A 21,832-nucleotide genomic window follows, 5' to 3' on the forward strand; every position below is an offset into this window, starting at 1 on the left:
AAACTGTCCAAGTGTAGTTTTGGTGAGGCCACATTGGATAATTGCAAGCATTTTGTGTGTCCTGTGTTCAAATCAGCGTTGCACTTCAGGATAGTTAAAGAAGATCTTTGAGGATGGTTTGACGACTTGTGGGGGTTTTAACATTAGGAGGCCATTTTTGGTTCCAGCCACACATTCATGAAGTTTAGAGGGAAAATAATAACTGTGTAAAGATTGGTGATTCCCTTCATCATTCAATTCAATATTGTTATCAGTATAATGCGCAGTCTATTGGCAGTTTATCTGACTGTGCGTTCACCAAGATAAATCACTACGGGATTCTTCCACTCGTCCTCCACACTTGGCAGACGTGCCATGGAAAACCCAGGAACATAACTGTCGGGGGTAGCATTTACTGATTCCAGGGTCTCCTGCAAGTTACGAAGGGCAAGCAGGAAAACTCCCGATCATTAGCCCCCCTCCTTTTCTCTAATGTAACTGTGCTCTTCAACATTTTCTTTTCTTTCAAACCATTGGGCATCATAATTTGCATCACACACTACATTTTGATCACGAATCTTTTTTTCAAAACAATAAACTTAAAAAGTGTGCCAAAATTATATATAACCAAAGCAATACATTGCTAATGTATCACATTATTCCTTTTAAAGTGTCTAATTAAATGTTTAAAGGTGGGTAGGAATGTGTGTGGACAGATGAAATACTTATAGGACAGATGAAAGATGTGGAGAAGTATGAAATGATTCATTTTGGTAGGAAGAACACGGAGAGACAATATAAATTAAAGAGTACATTTCTACAGGGGTGCAGGAGCAGAGGGGACCTGGGTGTATATGTACAAATCATTGAAGGTGGCAGGCCAGATTGAGAGAGTGGTCAATAAAGTGTGGCATCCTTGGCTTTATAAATGAAGGCATGGAGTACAAGAGCAAAGAAGTTACGTTAAACTTGTATGAAACACTGGTTTGGCCTCAACTGGAGTATCCTGTCTAGTTTTGGCACCACATTTTAAGAAGGATGTGAAGGCATTAGTGAGGGTGCAGAAAAGATTCTCAAAAATGGGTGAGGAGTTCCAGTTACATATAGAGATTGGAAAAGTTGGGACTGTTTTTCGTGGAGAAGAGGGTGAGAGGAGATTTGACCAAAGGTATACATAATCATAAGAAGTCCGTTGGTGGTAGGATTGAGAGCCAGAGGACACCAATTTAAGATAACTGGCAAAAGACACAATGGCAAAGAAGCAATGGAGACATGAAGAAAAACTTTTTTTTATGCAGCTGGTGCTTAGGATCTGGAATGCACTGCTTGAGTGTGCTGGAGGCAGGTTCAATTTAGGGATTCAAAAGGGAATTAATCATTTTCTTTTTTTATATTCTTTCATGGGACGTGGGTGTCGGTGGCTAGGCCAGCATTTATTGCCCATCCCTAATTGCCCTTGAAGGTGGTGAGCCACCACCTTGAACCATTGCAGTCCATGTGGTATAGGTACTCTCTCGATGCTGTTTCTGAAAAGGAAAAATCTACAGGGCTACAGGGAAGGAATGAGGGGAGTAGCACCAGGTGAATCGCTCCTGCAGAGGGCCAGCACGGACACAACAGGCCAAATGTTACACCACAGAAAGCCGCCATTCTATGATTCTATTCTAGGATTCTCGGTGGTATGTCATTTATGGAGGACAGTCAATCAAGAGCAAGCTTGAATGGTGGTTTTAAGTAATAATAGATGCTTTTTAATTTTGCTTAATTATCAGAGGTCACTGGATTGAAATGTATTTGTGAAAAAGATTCCCTGAATAATTTATTTGCTAGGATAGATTGTTTATGGTCTGTGGATGGTATTGACTTTTTATATTAGCATTGAGCTGTAATGCCGTAATGCCACGGCACCTACCTGAGATCAGCAATGGGACTAAACCAGGAACATTCCCTGGTTTTACTTGGTTAAACTCAGCAAGCACACCAAAGGTTAAGAAAATTTAATGCATCTGTGGAATTTGAGGAGAAAATTGAAGTGGCATATGCTTCCCTTACTAAAAACATGACCAGCCACGTATATGTATGTCTCAGCCATGAAACCACTTTACTTTCTTTTTAGTGACCAGATTCCCTCGACCAGCTTCCCCTCTTCAAGATGTGGCGACAATCATTGGAAGCAGAGAACAGTTATCAGTGCTATTGCAACTTTATGATAATCAGCTAGAATATGAAGGCACAACTGGCTGGGAGAACCTTCTGTGGGTCGTCAACCAGCTGTGAGTTGGTGGTGTCTCTTATCCTCCTTCCAGCAATGTCCTTTAAAAACTGCTGGCTGTAATTCCTTATTGATACCAATGAATGAACCATAGTGCTTATTGCTACACGATTGTTTCAAAGACAGTTCCAACATGGTACATATTTTAACATAGGCCAATATTAAATATTTACCTTGGAGAATGATGATAACGTCCTCAAATATGTAGAAATGTTTGTTTTTAAAATTCCATGTCTTAAAGGAAGCTTTTAATTTTCGTCTAATCTTTTGGTTCCTAGGTGTTGACTTATGATTTTTTGGTTCAGCTTATTGACGGTTCAAATGTTATGAATTATTGTAAACATTTTGTTGGATTGTTCAGAATCATTTGGCCCTTAGTCATTTCATCACTCATCTGAAGGTTACTGAAGGTCCAGCCACAAAATGGATCTAAGTCACTCTATTCTTTCTTTACAGATTACCGCACTTAATAGAAACCGTTGGTAAAATTAATGTTACTTCCACGTCCTGTGTCCATGATTTCTCCCGGTATTTCTGGAGGCTGTGTCGGACATTTGGTAAAATTTTCACAAATACAAAGGTGGGTTAATTTAAACTGCTTGTCAATAGTTATACTTTAAATGAGCATTAGAACAATGCAGATGGTTGTACCTTTAACTAATACATGTAATAGTTTATTTTAGCTTTTAAATGTTCCTGCTCAAGGATTCTCCCCACCTATTTAATCTCTTGAGGGTGAGTTTTGCAATCATTCGAGCATAGAAGTAGGAGCATAAGTAGGCTATTTGGCCCCTTAAGCCTGCACCGCCATTCAATAAGATCATGGCTGATCTGTTCTATGTTCTAAATTCCACATTCCCATCTACCCCTGATAACCTTCGATTCCCTTGCCTAATAAGAATCTATCTACCTCCACCTTAAAAATATTAAATAACCCCACTTCCACCGCCTTTGGAGGAAGTGTGTTCCAAAGTCGCACAACCCTCAGAAAAAATTTCTCCTCATCTGTGTCCTAAAAAGGGCAACCCCTAGTTTTAAAACAGCGCCCCCTAGTTCTCGACTCATCCATGAGGAAACATCCTTTCCACGTCCACCTTGTCGAGATCGTTCAGGATCTTATACATTTGTTTCCTCTTACATACTGAAGTCACCCATCACTCTTCTAAACTCTAGTGGAAACAAGCTCAGTCTGTCTAACCTTTGCTCATAAGACAACCCGCTCATTCCAGTTATCGATCTAGTAAACCACCTCTGAACCACCTTCAATGCATTTTCATCCTTCCTTAAATAAGGAGACCAAAACAGCACAGTATTTGTGCTCTGGTCTTACCAATGCCCTGTAAAGCTGAAGCATAACATTCTTACTTTTATGTTCCATTCCTCTTGTAATAAAGGATAGCATTCCATTAACCTTAATTACTTGGTGTACCTGCATACTAACTTTTTGTGACTCATTGCATGACAAGACCTCGATCCATCTGCACCTCGGAATTCTGCAGCTATTCTCTATTTAAGTAATACTCTGCTATTTTATTCTTCCTGCCAAAGTGAACAACTTCACGTTATCCTACATTATATTCCATCTGCCAGATTTTTGCCCATTCACTCAACCTTTCTATATCTCTCTGCAACCTCCTTATGTCCTCTTCACAACATACTTGCCTACCTATCTTTGTGTCATTTCTAAATTTAGCTACCATGCCTTCACTCCCCTCATCTAAGTCATTGATATAAATTGTAAAATGTTGAGGCCCCAGCAGAGACCCTTGCAGGACTCCACTTGTCACATGCTGCTAATCCGAAAAAGACCCATTTATGCATACTCTGTTTTCTGCTAGCCAGCCAATCTTCTATCCATGCTGATATGTTACCCCCGATACCATGAGCTTTTATTTTCCTCAATAACCTTTGATGTGGCACCTTAACAATGCTTTCTGGAAATCCAAGTACAGTATATCCACAGTCTCCCCTTTATCCACAGTGCATGTTACTCCCTCAAAGAACTCTAAAACTCTAAATTGGTTGAACACTGCTTCCCTTTCACAAAAACATGCTGACTCTTCCCGATTACTTTAAGTTACACTAAGTGGCCTGCCATAACCGCCTTAATGATTGATTGATTCTAACACCTACCCACAACCGACATCAAGTTAACTGGCCTATAGTTCACCGTTTTCTGCCTCCCTCCCTTCTTGAATGGTGGGATTATATTTGCTACTTTCCAGTCTGATGGAACCTTTCCAAAATCTAGCGAATTTTGGAAAATTAACACCAATGCACCTACTATCTCATTAGCCACCTCTTCTAAGACCCTAGAATGAAGTTCATCAGAACCCGAAGACTTGCAGCCCACAGCTCCCATTGGTTTGCTTAGGACCGCTTCCCTAGTGATTGTAATTTCACCAAGTTCCTCTCTCCCTTCCACCTTCTATAGATTTATAGCTATTACTGGAACATTTTTTGTATCCTCTATAGTAAAGACAGAAGCAAAATGTTTGTTCATTTCATCGGCCATTTCCTTATCTACAGTTAACTCCCCGCTGTAGAGGACCAACTTTTTTTCTTTTTTCCTTTTTAAAATACCTGCAGAAACTCTTGCTATCTGTTTTTACATTTCTAGCTAGCTTCCTCGGTCTAATTTCTTTCCCCGATTAACCTTTGTCATTCTCTGCCATCCTTTATTTTCTAACCAATCATCTGACCTGTCACTCATCTTTGCACAGTAATATGCTTTTTCCTTAAGTTTGATGCTTTCCTTAACTTTAGTTAACCACAGATGGTGAGTTTTCCCCTTAGAATTTTTATTTATAGAAGGAATATACTCGTTGAATATTCTGAAATATCCCCTTAAATGTCTGCCACTTCTCTATTGATCTATCCCTTAGCCTAGCATGCTAGCTCAGCTTTTATGCACACATAGTTGCCCTTTATGTAAGTTTAAAATACTAGCCTCAGACCCACTTTCAAACTGGATGTAAAATTCAATCATATTGTGGTCGCAGCTACTTGGCAGTGCCTTCACTCTGTGGTCATTTAATTAATTCTGTCACGTTACACGATACCAAGTCTAAGGTAACCTGCTCGCTGATTCCAGAACATGCTGCTCTAAGAAACTACCAATCTCAAACATTCTATGAACTCCTCATCCAGGCTACGACTGCCAATCTGATTTTTCCAGTTTATATGTAGATTAAAGTCACCATGATTATTGCCATCCCTTTAGCACAAGCACCCGATATTTCTTCTTGTATACTTTGTCCTACATTGTGGTTATTGTTAGGGTGCCTGTAAACCACTCCCACTAGTGAATTCTTTCTCTTACTATTCCTCATTTCCACCCAAACAGATTCTACATCCTGTTCTCCTGAACTAAGGTTATCTCTAACTATTACATCCTTGATCAACAGTGCTATCCCTCCATCTTTACGTAGCTTCCTATTCTTCTTGAGTATCATATACCCCTCAATAATCAGGACCCAATCCTTGTCATCCTGCAGCCACATCTCGGTAATGGCTATCAGATCATATTTACTTCAGATTTATTTCAATGTGCACTATAAATTCATTTACTTTATGAAACACAAGTGCATTCAGAAACAGCTTTTAGATTTGTCTTTGTTATCTTTGTAACATCTAGTCTTGACTATAGGTGTATTCTTAGGAAGGGACAGAGATAAAACCTGATATTCTATGACCTCTCCACCACCCCCCTTTCCCATATTACTAATATGGTGTCCTGCCATGAACTACTCCTTGATTTGCCAAGCTTCACCCCTCACCACCCCTTAGTTTAAAGCCCTCTCTACTTCTCTAGTTATGCGATTCACAAGAATACTGGTTCCAACACGGTTCAGGTGTAGACCATCCCAACGGTACAGCCCCCACTTTCCCCAGCACTGATGCCTGTGCCCCACAAACCAGAACCCACTTCTCCCACACCAGTCTTTGAGCTATGCTTTAATCTCTTATCTTATTTGCCTTATGCAAATTTGCACGTGGCTCAAGTAATAATCCAGAGATTATTACCTTTGCGATTCTGCTTCATTTGGTACCTAGCTTCTCATACTGACTATGCAGAACCTCCTTCCTCATCCTACCTATTTCATTGATACCTACAAGGGTACAACGACTGGATCCTCCCCCTCCCACTGCAAGTTCCTCTCCAGCCTTGAGCAGATGTCCCAAACCCTGGCATCAGGCAGGGAACACAGTCTTCTGGACTCTCACTGTTTGCTGCAGAGAACAATGTCAATCGTGCTTACTATACTATCCCTTACTACCACTACGTTCCTGTTTGCTCCCCCCACTTAAATGGCTTCCTGTACCATGATGCCTTGGCTAGCCTGCTCATCCACCTTGCACAACTTACTTTCGTCTACAGGTTGTGAGCATCTGAAACCTGTTTGACAATTGCAAAGTCTGAGGCTCCTCCACTACTGTCTGCTTGGTCCTATTACCTGCGTCACTCACGGTCACATCCTCCTGTCCCTCCCGGCTGACCAAAACAGGTGACCCTATTCTGACAGGCAAGACTATCTTCTAGACCAAAGTGTCCAGATATTTCTCCCCCTCCCTTATGTTGTGCGATGTCTGCAGTTCATCTTCCAGATCAACAACCTTGATCCGGGAGTCCTCTAGCTGCTTACACTTTCTGCAGACGTGTTTGTCATGGGCCGCTTTGTCCAAAAGTTCCCATATTCCACAGCTGCAACATTACACCTGTCCTGCCATTGTTACTTATATTATTTAGTTAAATTAATTTAATTACTCAATTAACTTAGGACGTACTCTATGTATAGCACACCTCTTTTCCCCCATGCGCTGAATTCCCACATAAACATAATTTGCTAGTCACTCAGTCTCTGTCTCACTCAGGCGTAGTCGCCTGTCTCCTCTCCCAGCCCTTACTGATTGTGCAGTTTGAAAAGCCTGTCTTTTTTATAGACCTTCTAATGAGTCACTGGCTAGTTTAGCTTCCTGCTACAGTAATTAACACCACTTGAACCAATTGCTTTCAGGTGATTGACAGATAACTGCCACTCCATTCAGTTCTCTGTTTAACAAGCTAACTTAACTTAATCGAACGTTAGTGCTATGTCAGATCTTGATTCTTAATCTGTAGTTAAAAACTGAAAACGAATTATCACGTGAACCTAATTCGCTACTCACTCGGTCTCCGTGTCAGTCTGGCATAGTCGCCTGTCTCCTCGGGTGCCCCTTTCTGATTCGTGCTCCTTGATCTCCAGAAATTATAATGGTAAGCCACAGGATAATCATTCATGTATGCTGCAGCATGATGAGAGCCAGTGTATCTTATAGAATATTTGATCACTTTGTCCCTGTAATGTCAGAAACCATTGCCAACTAGAGGTTTCTAATGGCTCGAGGATTAATGAGTTAAATCTGTTTCTTTCAGAGTTGCACTCATAGATATAAATGGGGCCTCACTGGAATTAGACAGTGTCTGTTAGAATTGTAAAGAATCAAATCATCTTGCCCTTTGTACCCATTCTTTTCTCTAGTAAAGCTACTGACTGGAAGTCTAGCTTTTAGGCTTTGTACTGAATTTCAATTACATCTATTGGAAATTCCAAAATCATAATTTGAATCACATTTAGATGATTGAATTTCTAAAAATACTGCTAAAATGACAGCACGTGAAGCAACTGCTCCTGTACAAATGACAACTTAACAACCCGTGACAATCCTGCATGTCCAAATCTAGATTTGATGATTGTTCACTCTTTTTATAAAATCCAAGTTTGTTCATAAATAACAAAACCAGTAAAACTGAACCATCTCTTGGATCTCTTTTAATTTTATTTTAAAAGGAATGCCTAAAAATTGAATCTTTGATTATTCAATTTACTAAGATGGCTTTTATTTTATTGGCCTAATTTACCATTCCAGTGTTTTAAATGCAGCTGACATAGTAGACATGTACTTGTGTGTGACTTTAGATTGTCCTTGCCTTTGCTGCAATCTAACAATAATGTATATTGTACACCCTTAGGTGAAGCCACAGTTCCAAGAAATACTGAGGCTATCAGAAGAAGCTGTTGGTAAGCTGCACCCACACACTACCCACACTGTTCAACTTTCCAGTGCTCGAATATTAATTGAAAGCCTCATTTTACAGTTTGACAAGAGAAGAATATAAATTAATATTGATAGAAAACAAAACATTTAAAATAGATTTAACAGCGTGCCTATCTAGATACAGCTTCAATGAGTTAATTGTGTAAATATGTTTTAATTAAGAATTTTTTTTTAAATGTCAGCGCAGCTTACGCAGAAAGTAATTGGCTTTCCCAAAGTTTTATCGAACATAACAGGTTCCTGAAACTTAACTATTAAGTTTTATTCTAAATGTTTCACCTGTGGTTTTGAAATCTGTGCCCTTCACTTTTGAGGGGCACCTGTGAAGTTTAAACTCTCATTGACCAGGCATTGCAAAATAAGTTAATTCTATTCAGTGATCCATACTGTTGTTAGACCAAAGTTTAATGTAATTGTCCTATCTAAAGTATCACCACAAATCTAGAGATTTGTGCTGCACACATGGGTGTACTGAAGAAGGTTATGTTGGTCAAATTTGTTGTGCATTCTGTTTTATGCTGGTTTTATTATGGCTTTGATTTGAATCATTCTGAAGACTAACTCCGTTTTAAGTATCCAAATATAATTCTTTGCCTTTTAAATGTGCCAAAAACTAGTATGATTAACCATTTGACAAATGGCCTTTGCAACGGGGATTAAGTGCAACAGTTTATGTGACGTTGATGTTTCTTGTTATTTTTTGAAAAGATGTATCTGCTACAGCTGGCAATGGGGTGCTAACAAAGGCAACAGTTCCCATATATGCAACTGGAGTACTCACTTGTTACAATCAGGTAAGGGACGTTGGCTTTTGTAACTCTAGACTCATTAAACTCTCGTTTTAGTTAATCAATTGCCGAAATGCTGAGTAAATGCAACTCTCCTGCAGGAAGAAGACCGGAAACTCTTGGTGGGATTTTTGGAAGATGTAATGACCACACTTTCATTATCTCATGCACCCCTTGATAGTCTGAAGGCTTCATTTGTAGAACTAGGGTAAGATATATTTTTTCTGAAGACTCAATTCTCCTGAATGTTTGTTTGCATGTTTCTGATGTTCTTTATGTCATGCCAGCCACCCCCCAAATCCAGTATCTTATCTCTGATGCCTTCCAGAATTGTGCATATATACATCCTCTTTAGATTTGATGAATGTTTGCATTGTCCTGATCCCTGGTTTGTGTATGTAGCAGAGTCCATACTTGCCTACTGAGCACTTCATACTCTGTTCAGTCTTGTCACAATTCCCCTTTCTTCCCTTTGTTTCCCTCTTCCATTTTTTTAATCTTTCTATCTGCCTCATTTAGGTGCAGCCTGTTTCTCTAATCTCCATTGTTCTAATATTCACATTGTTGTCCATCCGCACATGAACTACCCAATTTTCTTGGTGAGCTGTGCTTTCCTAAACCTTAGAAATAGGCAAGTCAACATTTTTTTGCACCTTGAGTTCTGATGTGATCCTTATACAAGTGACTGTTAAGACTCCTCTGGTCTGGAACTTTCAGGAAAGGAGGCTACCTCATGGTGTACCTCGCCAGTTAGAAATCTTATTCCACCCTTCGTGAATTTTTTTTAAATCCTGTAACTTGCTGGAAGAGGATGTCTTGTGATGCAGTTGGTAGCGTCCTGCTTCTGAGCCAGAAGCTCCTGGTTCAAGTCCCACTCCAAGATTTGGTTGCCAAGGAAAGTATGTTCATGACGCAGCCAAACAGGTTGAGTACCAACTTGCAAAAACTTCCAATACATGCCAATGGCAGGTGGTGAGAGAGATTGAGATTCCTGATCAGTCATGTGATGGAAGGAAAATTGCAGCCTCTAGCATTAACCATAGCTCCAGGCTACAAAATGCATGCAAAAGTGTATGTTGCCACAGCAATTCTAACTCCTAGTGGGGCTGGTTGGATCAGTTGGCTGGACAGCCAGTGTGGATCAGATTGGTGCCAACAGCACAGAGTTTGATCCCTGTTCCAGCTGGGGTGGATTCTGGACCTGCCTCCTTGCCCTACCCATGGTGGAGGTCGCTATGCCTTGGGTCAGACCCTGTCTTTGGACAAAGAAGAGGAGCTTGCTGAGATCTCTGTGAACCACAGGACAAATGTCTATCTCCTTAACCAATTAGACTTTAATTTAAAAGCAAAAAACTGTGGATGCTGGAAATCCAAAACAAAAATAAAAATAAGAATACCTGGAAAAACTCAGCAGGTCTGGCAGCATCTGCAGAGAGGAACACAGTTAACGTTTCGAGTCCGTATGACTCATCAACAGAACTAAGTAAAAATAGAAGCGAGGTGAAACATGAGCTGGTTTAAGGGGGTGGGACAAGTAGAGCTGGATAGAGGGCCAGTGATAGGTGGAGATAGCCAAAAGATGTCATAGACAAAAGGACAAATAGGTGTTGAAGGTGGTGATGTTATCTAAGGGATGTGCTAATTAAGGGTAGAAAGCAGGACAAGCAAGGTACAGATAGCCTTGGTGGGGGTGGGGTGAAGGAATCGAAAAAGACTGAAAGGTAGAGATAAAACAATGGATGGAAATACATTTAAAAATAATGGAAATAGGTGGGAAAAGAAAAATCTATATAAATTATTGGAAAAAAAGGGAGGGATCAGAAAGGAGGTGGGGATAGAGGAGAGAGTTCATGATCTAAAATTGTTGAACTCAATGTTAAGTCCAGAAGGCTGTAAAGTGCCTAGTCGGAAGATGAGGTGCTGTTCCTCCAGTTTGCGTTGAGCTTCACTGGAACAATGCAGCAGGCCAAGGACGGACATATGGGCATGAGAGCAGGGTGGAGTGTTGAAATGGCAAGCGACAGGGAGGTCTGGGTAATGCTTGCGGACAGACCAAAGATGTTCTGCAAAGCGGTCACCCAGTCTGCGTTTGATCTCTCCAATGTAGAGGAAACCGCACCTATTTCCATTATTTTTAAATGTATTTCCATCCATTGTTTTATCTCTACCTTTTTAGCCTTTCTCAATTCCTTCACACCACCCCACTCGCACTAGGGCTATCTGTACCTTGCTTGTCCTGCTTTCTACCCTTAATTAGCACATTCCTTAGATAATATCACCACCTTCAACACCTCTTTGTCCTTTTGTCTATGACATCTTTTGGCTATCTCCACCTATCACTGGCCCTCTATCCAGCTCTACTTGTCCCCCCACCCCCCCCCGCCAAACCAGCTTATATTTCACCTCTCTTCTATTTTTACTTAGTTCTGTTGTAGATTCATACAGACTCGAAACGTTAACTGTGTTCCTCTCCGCAGATGCTGCCAGACCTGCTGAGCTTTTCCAAGAGTTTAATTTACTCTATTTTCACCTCAGTCGTTCCTGTTTCTTGCTCAATCCTTTGAATCAAATCAGATACAGAAAGAGAAATAGTGAGAGGGAAAATAAAATTGAATTGAGGGGGAAAAGCCACTTTTTTTTTACGACTGTTTTACTTTTACTTTTTTAAAATCCTTAATGACAATTAACTACATTCAGGAATGAAATTGAACCCTTTAAGCTCATCCTATTTTGGGCCATTTGAGGTTGATTGGCATGCATTAACAATTATGTTAAAAGGGTGCTTGTGTCTTAATTACCAAACTGAACTTTCTATGGTGAGTTTAATCAGCAATTAATGTGCAACTACAGGAAGCGTTAACATGACTTATTTTTCTGTTCACCTGATGAGGTCTCACAGTCTCGGTTGGGCTGGAGAATTCGATATATTTTGCTGCATTTGTGTGGGACAGACTGGACGGACCAGAGGATCTTTTCCTGCCTGTCATTTTTCAGATATTCTTATGTTTTATTTGACTTAAACATAAGTTTAAGATCGGGTATTAAACATGGAAGGAAAATGAATAAATAAATAAATAACAGGGAGACTAAGGATGAGGAGCCATTTGTGTGAAGCAAACAAGCAGAGCCACATAAACCAACCAGCAAGTTCTGGAGATCCGCGATTCATGGTGCATCTCTTAATCCCCTGAATTTGCTGGCCAATTTGCACGCTAATAATGGCATGGATCGTTCACGTGCCATTATTTTCCCAGCAGGATCCAGTCCATTGCTTCACACCACAGGGTCTGTACCAGGTCTGTTTCTGTCCCCATAACGTCCTTTTGCCTTTCTTCAGTAATACTTTTTTTTAATTCTTTCATGGAATGTGAGTGTCACTGGCAAGGTCAGCATTTATTACCCTTGAACTGTGTGGCTTGGCCAGTGAGCCACATTGCAGTGGGTCTGCAGTCACATAAAGGCCAGACTGGATAGGGATGGCAGAACAAGATGGGTTTTTACAACATTCGGTAATAGTTTCATGGTCACCATTACTGAGACTAGTTTTCAATTCCGGATGTTTTAATTGAATTTCAATTCCAACAGTTGCCATGGTGGGATTTGAACCCATGTCCCCAGAGCATAAGCTCTGGGCCTCTACATTACTTGTCCAAGGCCATTACTACTTTGCCACTTCCTCCCCCTGCAGCTTCTGTTGTAGCTCCAACTGAACTGTTTATCACCTTCAAGCACACATGGCAATCCATTTTTCCTAGGTAAATAATCCATTACATCCATAATTTCTCTTTACTTTTCAACTTCTCCTTTGTCCAAGCTAACCTCCCTTGTTTACTTACTGTGTTCTTACTTTCCACTGCATTTTATGGCCTGTGCATGACATCAGTGCAATTTCTTTGATCCCTGATGGTATCTAGTTACCCACAATTATTTCTTCACTTCTGTTTGCACATATAACATCCTGCCTTTTCTAAAGTTGTCAATCTTTCCTTGAACTCAATGATCTACTAAACCTAGTTTTCTCATTTGTAAACATCCCCAAAAAGCAAGCCTCAGCTTCCATTTTACTTTTTACTCAGCCCTTCTAATCTTCTCTCACCACCCTTACTTGATATAATTTCTTACGGGAGCCATTTATTTTCTTTTCCTCATCCCCAACTTCCCATGTTTTTATGCCCAGAGTGACTTCTTGGGCAGAATTTTCCCCCATTTGGGAGGATGTTGATGGGCTGGCGCGTGCAGGCACGCTTCCGATCAGCGCCCCCAATTGGAGGCGTGACGCCAATTAAGGCCCACCCAGCGTGACATCCGCAGGGAAGCGCTGTGCACACCCTGGGGCAATCCCAGAATCGAGAGTCCGCTCTTTCACGCATGCGCACAAAAGAGCGCACTCATCTCCCTGAGGCTAAGTGCTGCCTCAGGGAGATTGCCTCTACTTTCAATAATATTCAAAATAGAAAAAAAAATCCCTTACTTGTCCCCTGATGTGACAATGTCACATGAGTTGGGACATGTTCATAATTTCCATAACTTTAAAAAAATTTTAAAACCCTACATGAAACTTCATCCCGCCGGTGGATGAGGTTTCATGTTTTTTCTAGTTGTCGCCGGGTCTCCTGGCCTGCCCACCAACCTTAAGGCTGGACAGGCAGGTCCTTTAATTGCTCAATTGACCCTGTCAACGGCCTCAATTGGCCATTGACAGGTCAGCAGGCGTGCTGCGCCCCCACCTCCCTGAAAATTTAAATGAGGCGGGATGACATCGGGAGTTCCGCCCGACATCATCCCGCGTCACTTTACGTGTCAACGAGCAGGCCCCACCCCCGCTCGCTGACGGTAAAATCCTGCCCTTTAAGTTTGCTGAGGTGTTCTGATAACATGGTCCTTTTTAAATACTGTAAGATGCTCTCCTTAACATTGCTCCAATTCAGTGATTCCCTTTTAAGCTCTGCTTCTCATATTCAGTTTAGTTTCTAGTAGTTGTGTCCCTTTAACTTTGAACTATTGTCAATGTTTATTTTTTTCTGTATACACTGCTGCTTTGATTTTCTAGCTTCAGAAGGAAAGTTTAGTTTGGTACTGCGCCTTCCTTTTCTATCCAGTATACTTAGATGGGGTTTCCACTGGGACCTGTTTTAATTTCCTATTGCAGGGTTTTAGTCGTCTTCAAAGTTAATCCACCTCAATGTATTTGGATCAAAACTTAAAAGGGAATCACTGAATTGAAGCAATGTTAAAGAGAGCATCTTACAGTCTTTAAAAAGGATCATGTTATCAGAACACCTCAGCGCACTTAAAAAGTCACTCTGGGCACATGAAGATTAAAAACATGGGAAGTTGGGGATGAGGAAAAGAAAATAAAAGGCTCCCATAAGAAACTATATCAAGTGAGGGTGGTGAGAGAAGATTAGAAGGGCTGAGTAAAAAGTAAAATGGAGGTTGAGGCTTGATTTTTGGGGATGCTTACAAATGAGAAAACTAGGTTTAGTAGGTCATTGAGTTCAAGGAAAGATTTACAACTTTAGAAAAGGCAGGATGTTATATGTGCAGACAGAAGTGAGGAGATAATGTGGGTAACTAGATCTTATCCTAAGATCATAGTTGTGCCAGTGGCCAGAAGCAGTGAGTTGGCAGTTATATTTGACTCGTCTTAATGCTTTTGGTTAGCTGAATTGGTTTGTGACAGCCAAAATTATTTTAGTTCCATTAAGTAGGGTTTTTATCCAAGCTGGTTAATACCATTCTAGTTCGAGATTAGAATTGGCATTTCCCATTCTAATTTTAACTACCTTTAATGATCAATATAATACTGCAATTGCAATTATCAGTGTGAAGGAATTTCATTAGTTCTATTCTTACAGGGCTGGTTACACAACTGCTTTAGTTTAAAAATGCTTTCAGCCGAAACCTGAAACATTTACGTGGGAGGTGGGGAGGGGGGGACATCTTTCAGAGTCGAGGTCTGTATAGGAAAGATACTTTTTTCCCCAAAAGCACTAACATTTCACAAATGTTTTAAGTTTGATTTTTCCATTTCTGCTTATTTTGTTAGGGCAAACCCAGCATACCACGAACTACTATTAACAGTGCTGTGGTATGGAGTCGTACACACTTCAGCACTTGTTAGATGCACTGCTGCTAGAATGTTTGAGGTAAGATGTTCAGTAAAATAATTTTGCTTACAATTAAATTTGTTTTTAAAAACTCATTTTTAAAAATGCTATTGAGATTCTATGTAATAGAGATATCATTGGAGCATCACTTACCCTTCTGGTTTAAGAATGTGACCTGCATGATTTTACAGTAAAGTGTTATCGTACTGGAACATCTGTTAATAGAGGTGTGATTGCGTAGTTACCACTTTTGTTATCAGCTGCTGTGCTATAGTCATTTAAGCAATGTTTTTAGATTCTTCCGTGCTTTAAAACGTAAGCTTTGTCTGCTAGGGTGAGAGATCCTTTTCATGCTTCTGTACCTACCAAAGCTGCCAGACCTGATTTGCCACAGTTGTTTGGCTTTTCAGACAGCATAGTCCACTGCTATTAGTGCACTGCAGGATTGCATTTGGAGCCAGAACTTTGATTTCAAATTCAGGGGATCAAAAGTTCAACATTTTTTTTGAGGGGGGGGGGGTGTGGTTTGCAAATGAGGGTGTGCATTTAGACCAAAAGATATGAGTTGGAGAAATATTGAAATAATTTACATGCTAATTTGTGAGGATGGTATTATGAAGTGGTAATTAATATTCCAGTTACTGATGCTAAGAATTGCTGACTTGGTTGTCTAAGTAGGAACTGTTAGGGAGCCTACACCAAGAGCTGAGAAACAGAGTTAATGTTTTGAGTCCATATGACCCTGAAGAAGGGTCATACAGACACAAAAAGTTAACTTTGTTTCTCTCTCCACAGCTGCTGAGTTTTTCCAGCATTTTCTGGTTTTTCTTCAGATTTCCAGCACCTGCAATATTTTGCTTTTATCTATACCGAGAGCTGTTAGGCTTTTAATTGAAAGAAACAATCATGTGACTTGCAAAGTTTTTTGTTTCAATAAGAACTCAGAATTGCAGGATATTTGACCTCACTGAGATGTATAGAAGTCTTGAGGGTTTGACAGGCTAGATGCTGAGAGGCTATTTGCTGTTAATGAAAAATCTAGAGAGGGAGGGGCCTTGGTTCAGGTTATTGAGTCAACTATTTAGGGATAAGCTGAAGATTTCTTTTCATTTGTAGAGAGCTGTGGACGCTCATTCAATGAGCATATTCAAGACAGAGATTACTGGTTTCTTGGGCACTAAAGGAATCAAGGGATATGGGGATAGTGCAGGAATGTGGAGTTGAGGAAGATCGTTCATGATATTGAATGGCGAAACAGGCTCAAGGGGCCATATGTCTTACTCCTGCTCCCACTACTTATAAAGTAGACCCTAGTTTTAAATATAACCTACATTTTTTTGTTTTGCAGACAAAGTAAATTTTTAAACTACACTATGACGTGTATTTACTACCGTGTGGGTAGTAAGTTTTGAAATCCAGAGTGGTAAAGTTGGATCTTATAACCTCGATCTGTTACGGAATGGCCAACTCCAGATATGTACCCAGAAAAAAAAGACTTTTTAACATAAATCTCTTTACTTAGTGTATTGTCACTAGCCTAGTTGGTTAAAAAGATCGAGCCGTTTTGAAGAAATTAGGAAAATAAAATTTTTGAAATCAGTTTCTGTGTCTGAGGAATAAACTTGACACAAGTGGTAACATTTTATGAATTTACGTTTGCATTTCACCCACCAGGAACAAATGTCAGGGATTTGGGCATGTCGTGATATATTTAAAATAAGTAGGCCTGAAAGTGATGCAAATTGGATTACTTCTGTGGGTAGCAATATTAATATAAAACGAAATAATTTTTCCATTATTACGGATATAAGTCAATTAAGCTTGTCATTAGTTTTTGTTTGATCTCATTCTGGTGATCTCATTCCATTTGTACATTGGAAACCTGTGAGATCAGCTGATCAGCTTTGGTATGTACTGCTATTTCATAGAAATTTTGAGCTGTTGTAGTGTTTCAAACCCTGTAAATGTTGAGCTGTTCTGTAGAAATTGTTGCTTCTCTAATTTTTGTTTGCTCTTTTGTTTCTCTCTCTCTTCGATGTGCCATGCTACTTCCCATGATACTCTGCTCACTCTTTCTACGTATCACATGTGACATCCCTTGTTCTGCCCACTCAGCTGTTGGTGAAGGGGGTGAATGAAACTCTGGTAGCTCAGAGAGTTGTCCCTGCACTTATCACTCTCTCCAGTGACCCTGAAATGTAAGTTTCTTCCTAGCCAGTTAAAGCGCATCGCTTTTTATTACCTTGCTGAGAAATCACCCTTTGATATGTTCACTTACTCTTACTGCAGCAATGCACTGCTAATCATGTGACCAGTTGTGCAGATATTGTGTTAAAGGTGCAAGGATATGCTAGCGCTATGCTTATTTTGGGATGAGGTTCCTAACCTGTGGAAATGCAATATTTTGACCTTGCGAATAAGGGAAGATTGAGATATGAAAATATCTTGATCCATCTTAGAAATCATTCACCAAAAGACCATTGTAACCATGAAAAGATCACTTTGCATTTTATGCAAATAAACTCTGATTAAGCAGTGTTTTAATTGCTGATTTTTGTTGCGTAAGAGCAAGTTGTGTTGCTACATTCGCTTTTCCTGTTCACTGACACAACGGTATCCAAAGTTGAGTTTGTTACCCCAATTTTGGCACCATGAGTTTCAAACTTAATGAATTTAATAAAATATTGCTTAAATTATTCACGTTTTATAATTTTGGCCTCCCAATACAGCCATTCTAACAAAATGTCTCATTAGACGGGTGATTTTTCAGAGCAAAAGGGATGCGTGGCTTTTGTTTAACCTACTAATTTCTCACAGGTTGATGTTAACTAGCTGTTGAGCATGTGCCATATGCCTTGTCTTTTTTGTGTGTGTGGTTGAATACTTCCTTGAATGGACTGAGAGTCAGCGCTCATCCTCTTAACTAATCAATTTTTTTTCATCAATGTGTTTTTTTTGTTTTATTTTTGTTGCATTTTTTTTTTGACTGGTTACAGCTGATCGTGCGAGGCATGAATGAAGCCTTAATTGACAAGCGGGTTGCTCCGGCCCTTGTTACCTTATCCAGTGACCTTGAATTGTGAGTTGTTCAGACTGAGACCATAGACTTAAAACAAAAAGCAAAAGAGAAAAAAAAACATAATCATCTGTTTTGACACTGACTTCTGTTTGATAGCATTGCAGTATTCTCTCCAGACTTGATAGCTGACCAGCTGATAATGCTGTTTATAACAACCTCTTGCTTAAAACTGTTAAAATAGATGCCTTTTACATGTTGTGCTCAAATGCATTACATCATATTTGACATGTTGTCTCTTGAAATATAATGGTGTGGCATACTCTGCAATCACCAGCTCAGCTATCTATAAAGTTCTGATGAGAAAACTGTATTTTTGGATTTTATATCCACTGACTATTGCATTATAACAGCCTAACAAAACTTACACACTAATTTATGCTATAAAGATATATATATATATATATATATTTTAAATTGGTACTTTACAGGTGTGGAAAGATGCTAACAGTTTTCTTTAATTTTCTAGCTCCGTACGAATAGCTACAATACCTGCTTTTGGCACCATCATGGAAACAGTAACCCAGAGAGAGGTACAGTGTGAGTTACTTAATCATAACAGACAAACTGATCTGAATATCTGCTATATTATATCTGGTTGTCGATCAATCTGTCAGACCCAACGTGTTATAGCTATAATACAGTAACACCGGATACAGCATATGTTACCTGATGCAATAGGATCCAATAAAGGACTGAAGAAACCAGTCTCGAGCTCGAAGCACTGAACAAGTGTTAATATGTATTTAATTTATTGCACTTTACAGACAAACTGATCATCCTAAAGCAAACTACTGCAGATAAAAACAGAAAATGCTGGAAATACTCAGCCGGTCTGAGCATCCGTGGGGAGAGAAACAGCTAATGCTTCAGCTCAATGACATTTCATCAGAACAGGAAAAAGTTAGGGATGTTACAGTCTTTAAGCAAGTTGAGGCAAGGAAAGAACAAAAGGGGGAGGTTTGTCATTGAGTGGAAGTCAGATTAAATGTACTTGCTTAAAGCCTTTTACACCTCTAGCTTTTTACAGTTCTGCGTAAGGTCTGAAATGTTAACTGTTCCTGTCTCCACAAATGCTGCTTGACCTGCTGAGTATTTCCAACATTGTCTGGTTTTAAATTGATAATCCAGACTGGAGGAAAAAGAACAATGAATCTTATACATGTATGAACTCAGATTAAAAAAAAGTGACGTTAAAAAGCATAAATGCTGGAAATTAAAGACAAATGTTAAAAGTGTACATCATCTAGAAAGAGAAAAAAGTGTGCAGTTTTGGGTAGTGATACTTTGTCAGAATTGCATGAAGGCAAGTGAGTCAGTCTACAGGGCTCAGGCAAGCTGAAGGGAGGAGAACAGATCAGTTTCTGGTTAAGTGTGCTCAGTACCAGTGAAGGATCCATTCAACAAGTGACCTATGCTTGTCTTCCTTTTCCAGGTACTTTCAAACATGCTATGTATTTCTCTTGTTTTCTGCTTTTGATGCAAGTTAACTTGTTGAGTTCAGCAGTTGAAGATTTTCTGGAAATGATAGGAGTAAAGTCCATTGTTTGACAGGTTTTTGGCACTGTGTTTTCAAATTGTATTTGTAACATCTTGCTACTGACCAAGATTCGATTTTAGTAGGAACCTGGGCAATAAATTGCTAATTTTATGCCCCACCATTTGATTTTAACAGCTGTTGGAAAGAGTCAAGATGCAATTGGCTTCATTTCTTGAAGATCCACAGTACCATGATCAACACTCTCTGCACATGGAAATAATCAAGACTTTTGGAAGAGTTGGGCCAAATGCTGAACCAAGATTTAGGGATGAGTGTATGTATTTTTTATATGCTATGCATGACCTTTCTTTACTCATCAAGGATCCATAGTCTTACTCACATATTAACTTTAACTTCTGATGCAAAACATGTCAATATATAGAGTGATCTATTATTTGGAGTTGCTTTGGAGAATGCATATTCTCATTATCTGGATAACTTTCAAGACCCTCTGTGTAAACTTCAGTATGGAGACTGTCCTCCATCTCAGTAATTTAAGGAACCTTGAATGAACTGTATCAAGTAGAGGGGAAAAAAAATCACATCTTACTCCCCTGAATTCAAGATGTCTGCCTCTGCCAAGTGTCGCTGTAATTTGACACATAGCTGAACATGGACCAAGTTCAGTCACTTACTCTGACTTGCCAATGATAATTGAACATATTTGTTTTAAAAAAATAAATTATTCAGCTAACAACGGGACGTTTGATCTTCCTTGAATTGTTCACAAAGTTTATTTTTTTGCTGTTGACAATCTAGATCACTGTAACACTTAGTTCTCCCATATGGCCGGGTTCTCATGTCTGCATACTATTGGCATGTCTTGGCTGCATAGTGTTATTTCTGTTACTGGACCTATGGTTTCATAGAATCAGAAGTCCTCACCTCATGAGGGAAGTGAATCATTGAGACTCTCAACTCCAATCAAGAATGTTGTGATGAATAAAGGGGTACGAAAGAGGAGGAGAAAGCAGGTGTCCTGTTTCCACTGCCTGCCTCCATTCATAGTGTTCTTCTGTGTGCTGCCAGTCTTGAAGTGGAGGCCAAGTGCTTTCCCACAAATAAGAGCAGAGGACTGAGAGGGCATATGAATAGCTAAATTTGGACTGGGGGTTAGTGCAGTTTGGCTGTGAATGTTTCTCGATGCAGAGATATCCAATAGATGTTAAATGGAGAGGAAATGTCCCCTACCTTTTTTTTAACAGGGGGCAATTTCATCTTCAAATTTTTTTTTAAAAAGTTACTTCAATTATTGTCTAATGTGTTTTCTTTTCCCATTTTATGCAGTTGTTCTCCCCAACCTACACAAGTTGGCCATCTCTAACAACCAACAAGCAGTTGACACAAAAAGACTGGACATTGCCATTCAACTCTTTGAAGCCTACAGTGCTCTGTCCTGTTGCTGTATCCTTTCAATAATACAGCCAGTGTTTACTCTAACCTCATACCAGTGAATTGGAAAAGGAATCACTTTAACATGCCATTCAGAAAAATGCAAATATTTCAATTAAATACAAAACAGTTTAAATGGCCATTTTTCTTTTAACCACAATCACAGGTTAATACATTTGTACGAATAAAGATTAATTCTAAGTTTAAACATCTCAGCAACCCTTTAATACTTTGCTTTTAACATTTTTTAAACTGATCAATCATGCAATATTTAAGAAAAACACTTTATTTCAGACTTTTCCATTGATCTAAGAGAAATACATTAAAACAAGCGGGTTCCATAATTTCAAAAGCAAGACTACAAGTAGGTGGGCTGAGAATTTTCAAATTCCTAATCATTAGAATTTTGCTTTGGACTTGAATCATATGCAGCCAGGCATGTCGTGTTTCTTGGCTCCAAGCCAGCAATACTTAAATTTCTCAATACAATGTTAAGAGTTGCATCATATAACAGACAGTAATAGTGGCTGTAGTTCAGCTTGTTTTGGTTCCCTCTCCTGGCAATTGAATCAGGGT

The 21,832-nt window shown here is 39.5% G+C and overlaps 1 protein-coding gene across 7 annotated transcripts in view; it reads left to right on the forward strand.

Moving 5' to 3' along the window:
• relch (RAB11 binding and LisH domain, coiled-coil and HEAT repeat containing) overlaps window positions 1-21,832 on the forward strand; it is a 102,057-nt gene that overhangs the window by 67,871 nt on the left and 12,354 nt on the right. For 3 of the 7 annotated variants that reach the window (XM_041184929.1, XM_041184931.1, XM_041184933.1), the window contains 10 exons: window positions 2,096-2,252; window positions 2,708-2,831; window positions 8,265-8,313; window positions 9,059-9,144; window positions 9,240-9,346; window positions 15,188-15,287; window positions 17,364-17,446; window positions 18,794-18,857; window positions 20,000-20,138; window positions 21,152-21,268. In XM_041184929.1, the coding sequence (XP_041040863.1) occupies window positions 2,096-2,252; window positions 2,708-2,831; window positions 8,265-8,313; window positions 9,059-9,144; window positions 9,240-9,346; window positions 15,188-15,287; window positions 17,364-17,446; window positions 18,794-18,857; window positions 20,000-20,138; window positions 21,152-21,268 (1,026 nt within the window). Of the gene's footprint in view, window positions 1-2,095; window positions 2,253-2,707; window positions 2,832-8,264; window positions 8,314-9,058; window positions 9,145-9,239; window positions 9,347-15,187; window positions 15,288-17,363; window positions 17,447-18,244; window positions 18,328-18,793; window positions 18,858-19,999; window positions 20,139-21,151; window positions 21,269-21,832 lie in introns of those variants that run through there. The other 4 variants (XM_041184930.1, XM_041184932.1, XR_005942662.1 and 1 more) reach the window with 3 other exon arrangements.

Source organism: Carcharodon carcharias, chromosome 3 (genome assembly GCF_017639515.1).
Source record: "Carcharodon carcharias isolate sCarCar2 chromosome 3, sCarCar2.pri, whole genome shotgun sequence".
In the NCBI taxonomy this organism is placed as follows: Eukaryota; Metazoa; Chordata; class Chondrichthyes; order Lamniformes; family Lamnidae; genus Carcharodon; species Carcharodon carcharias.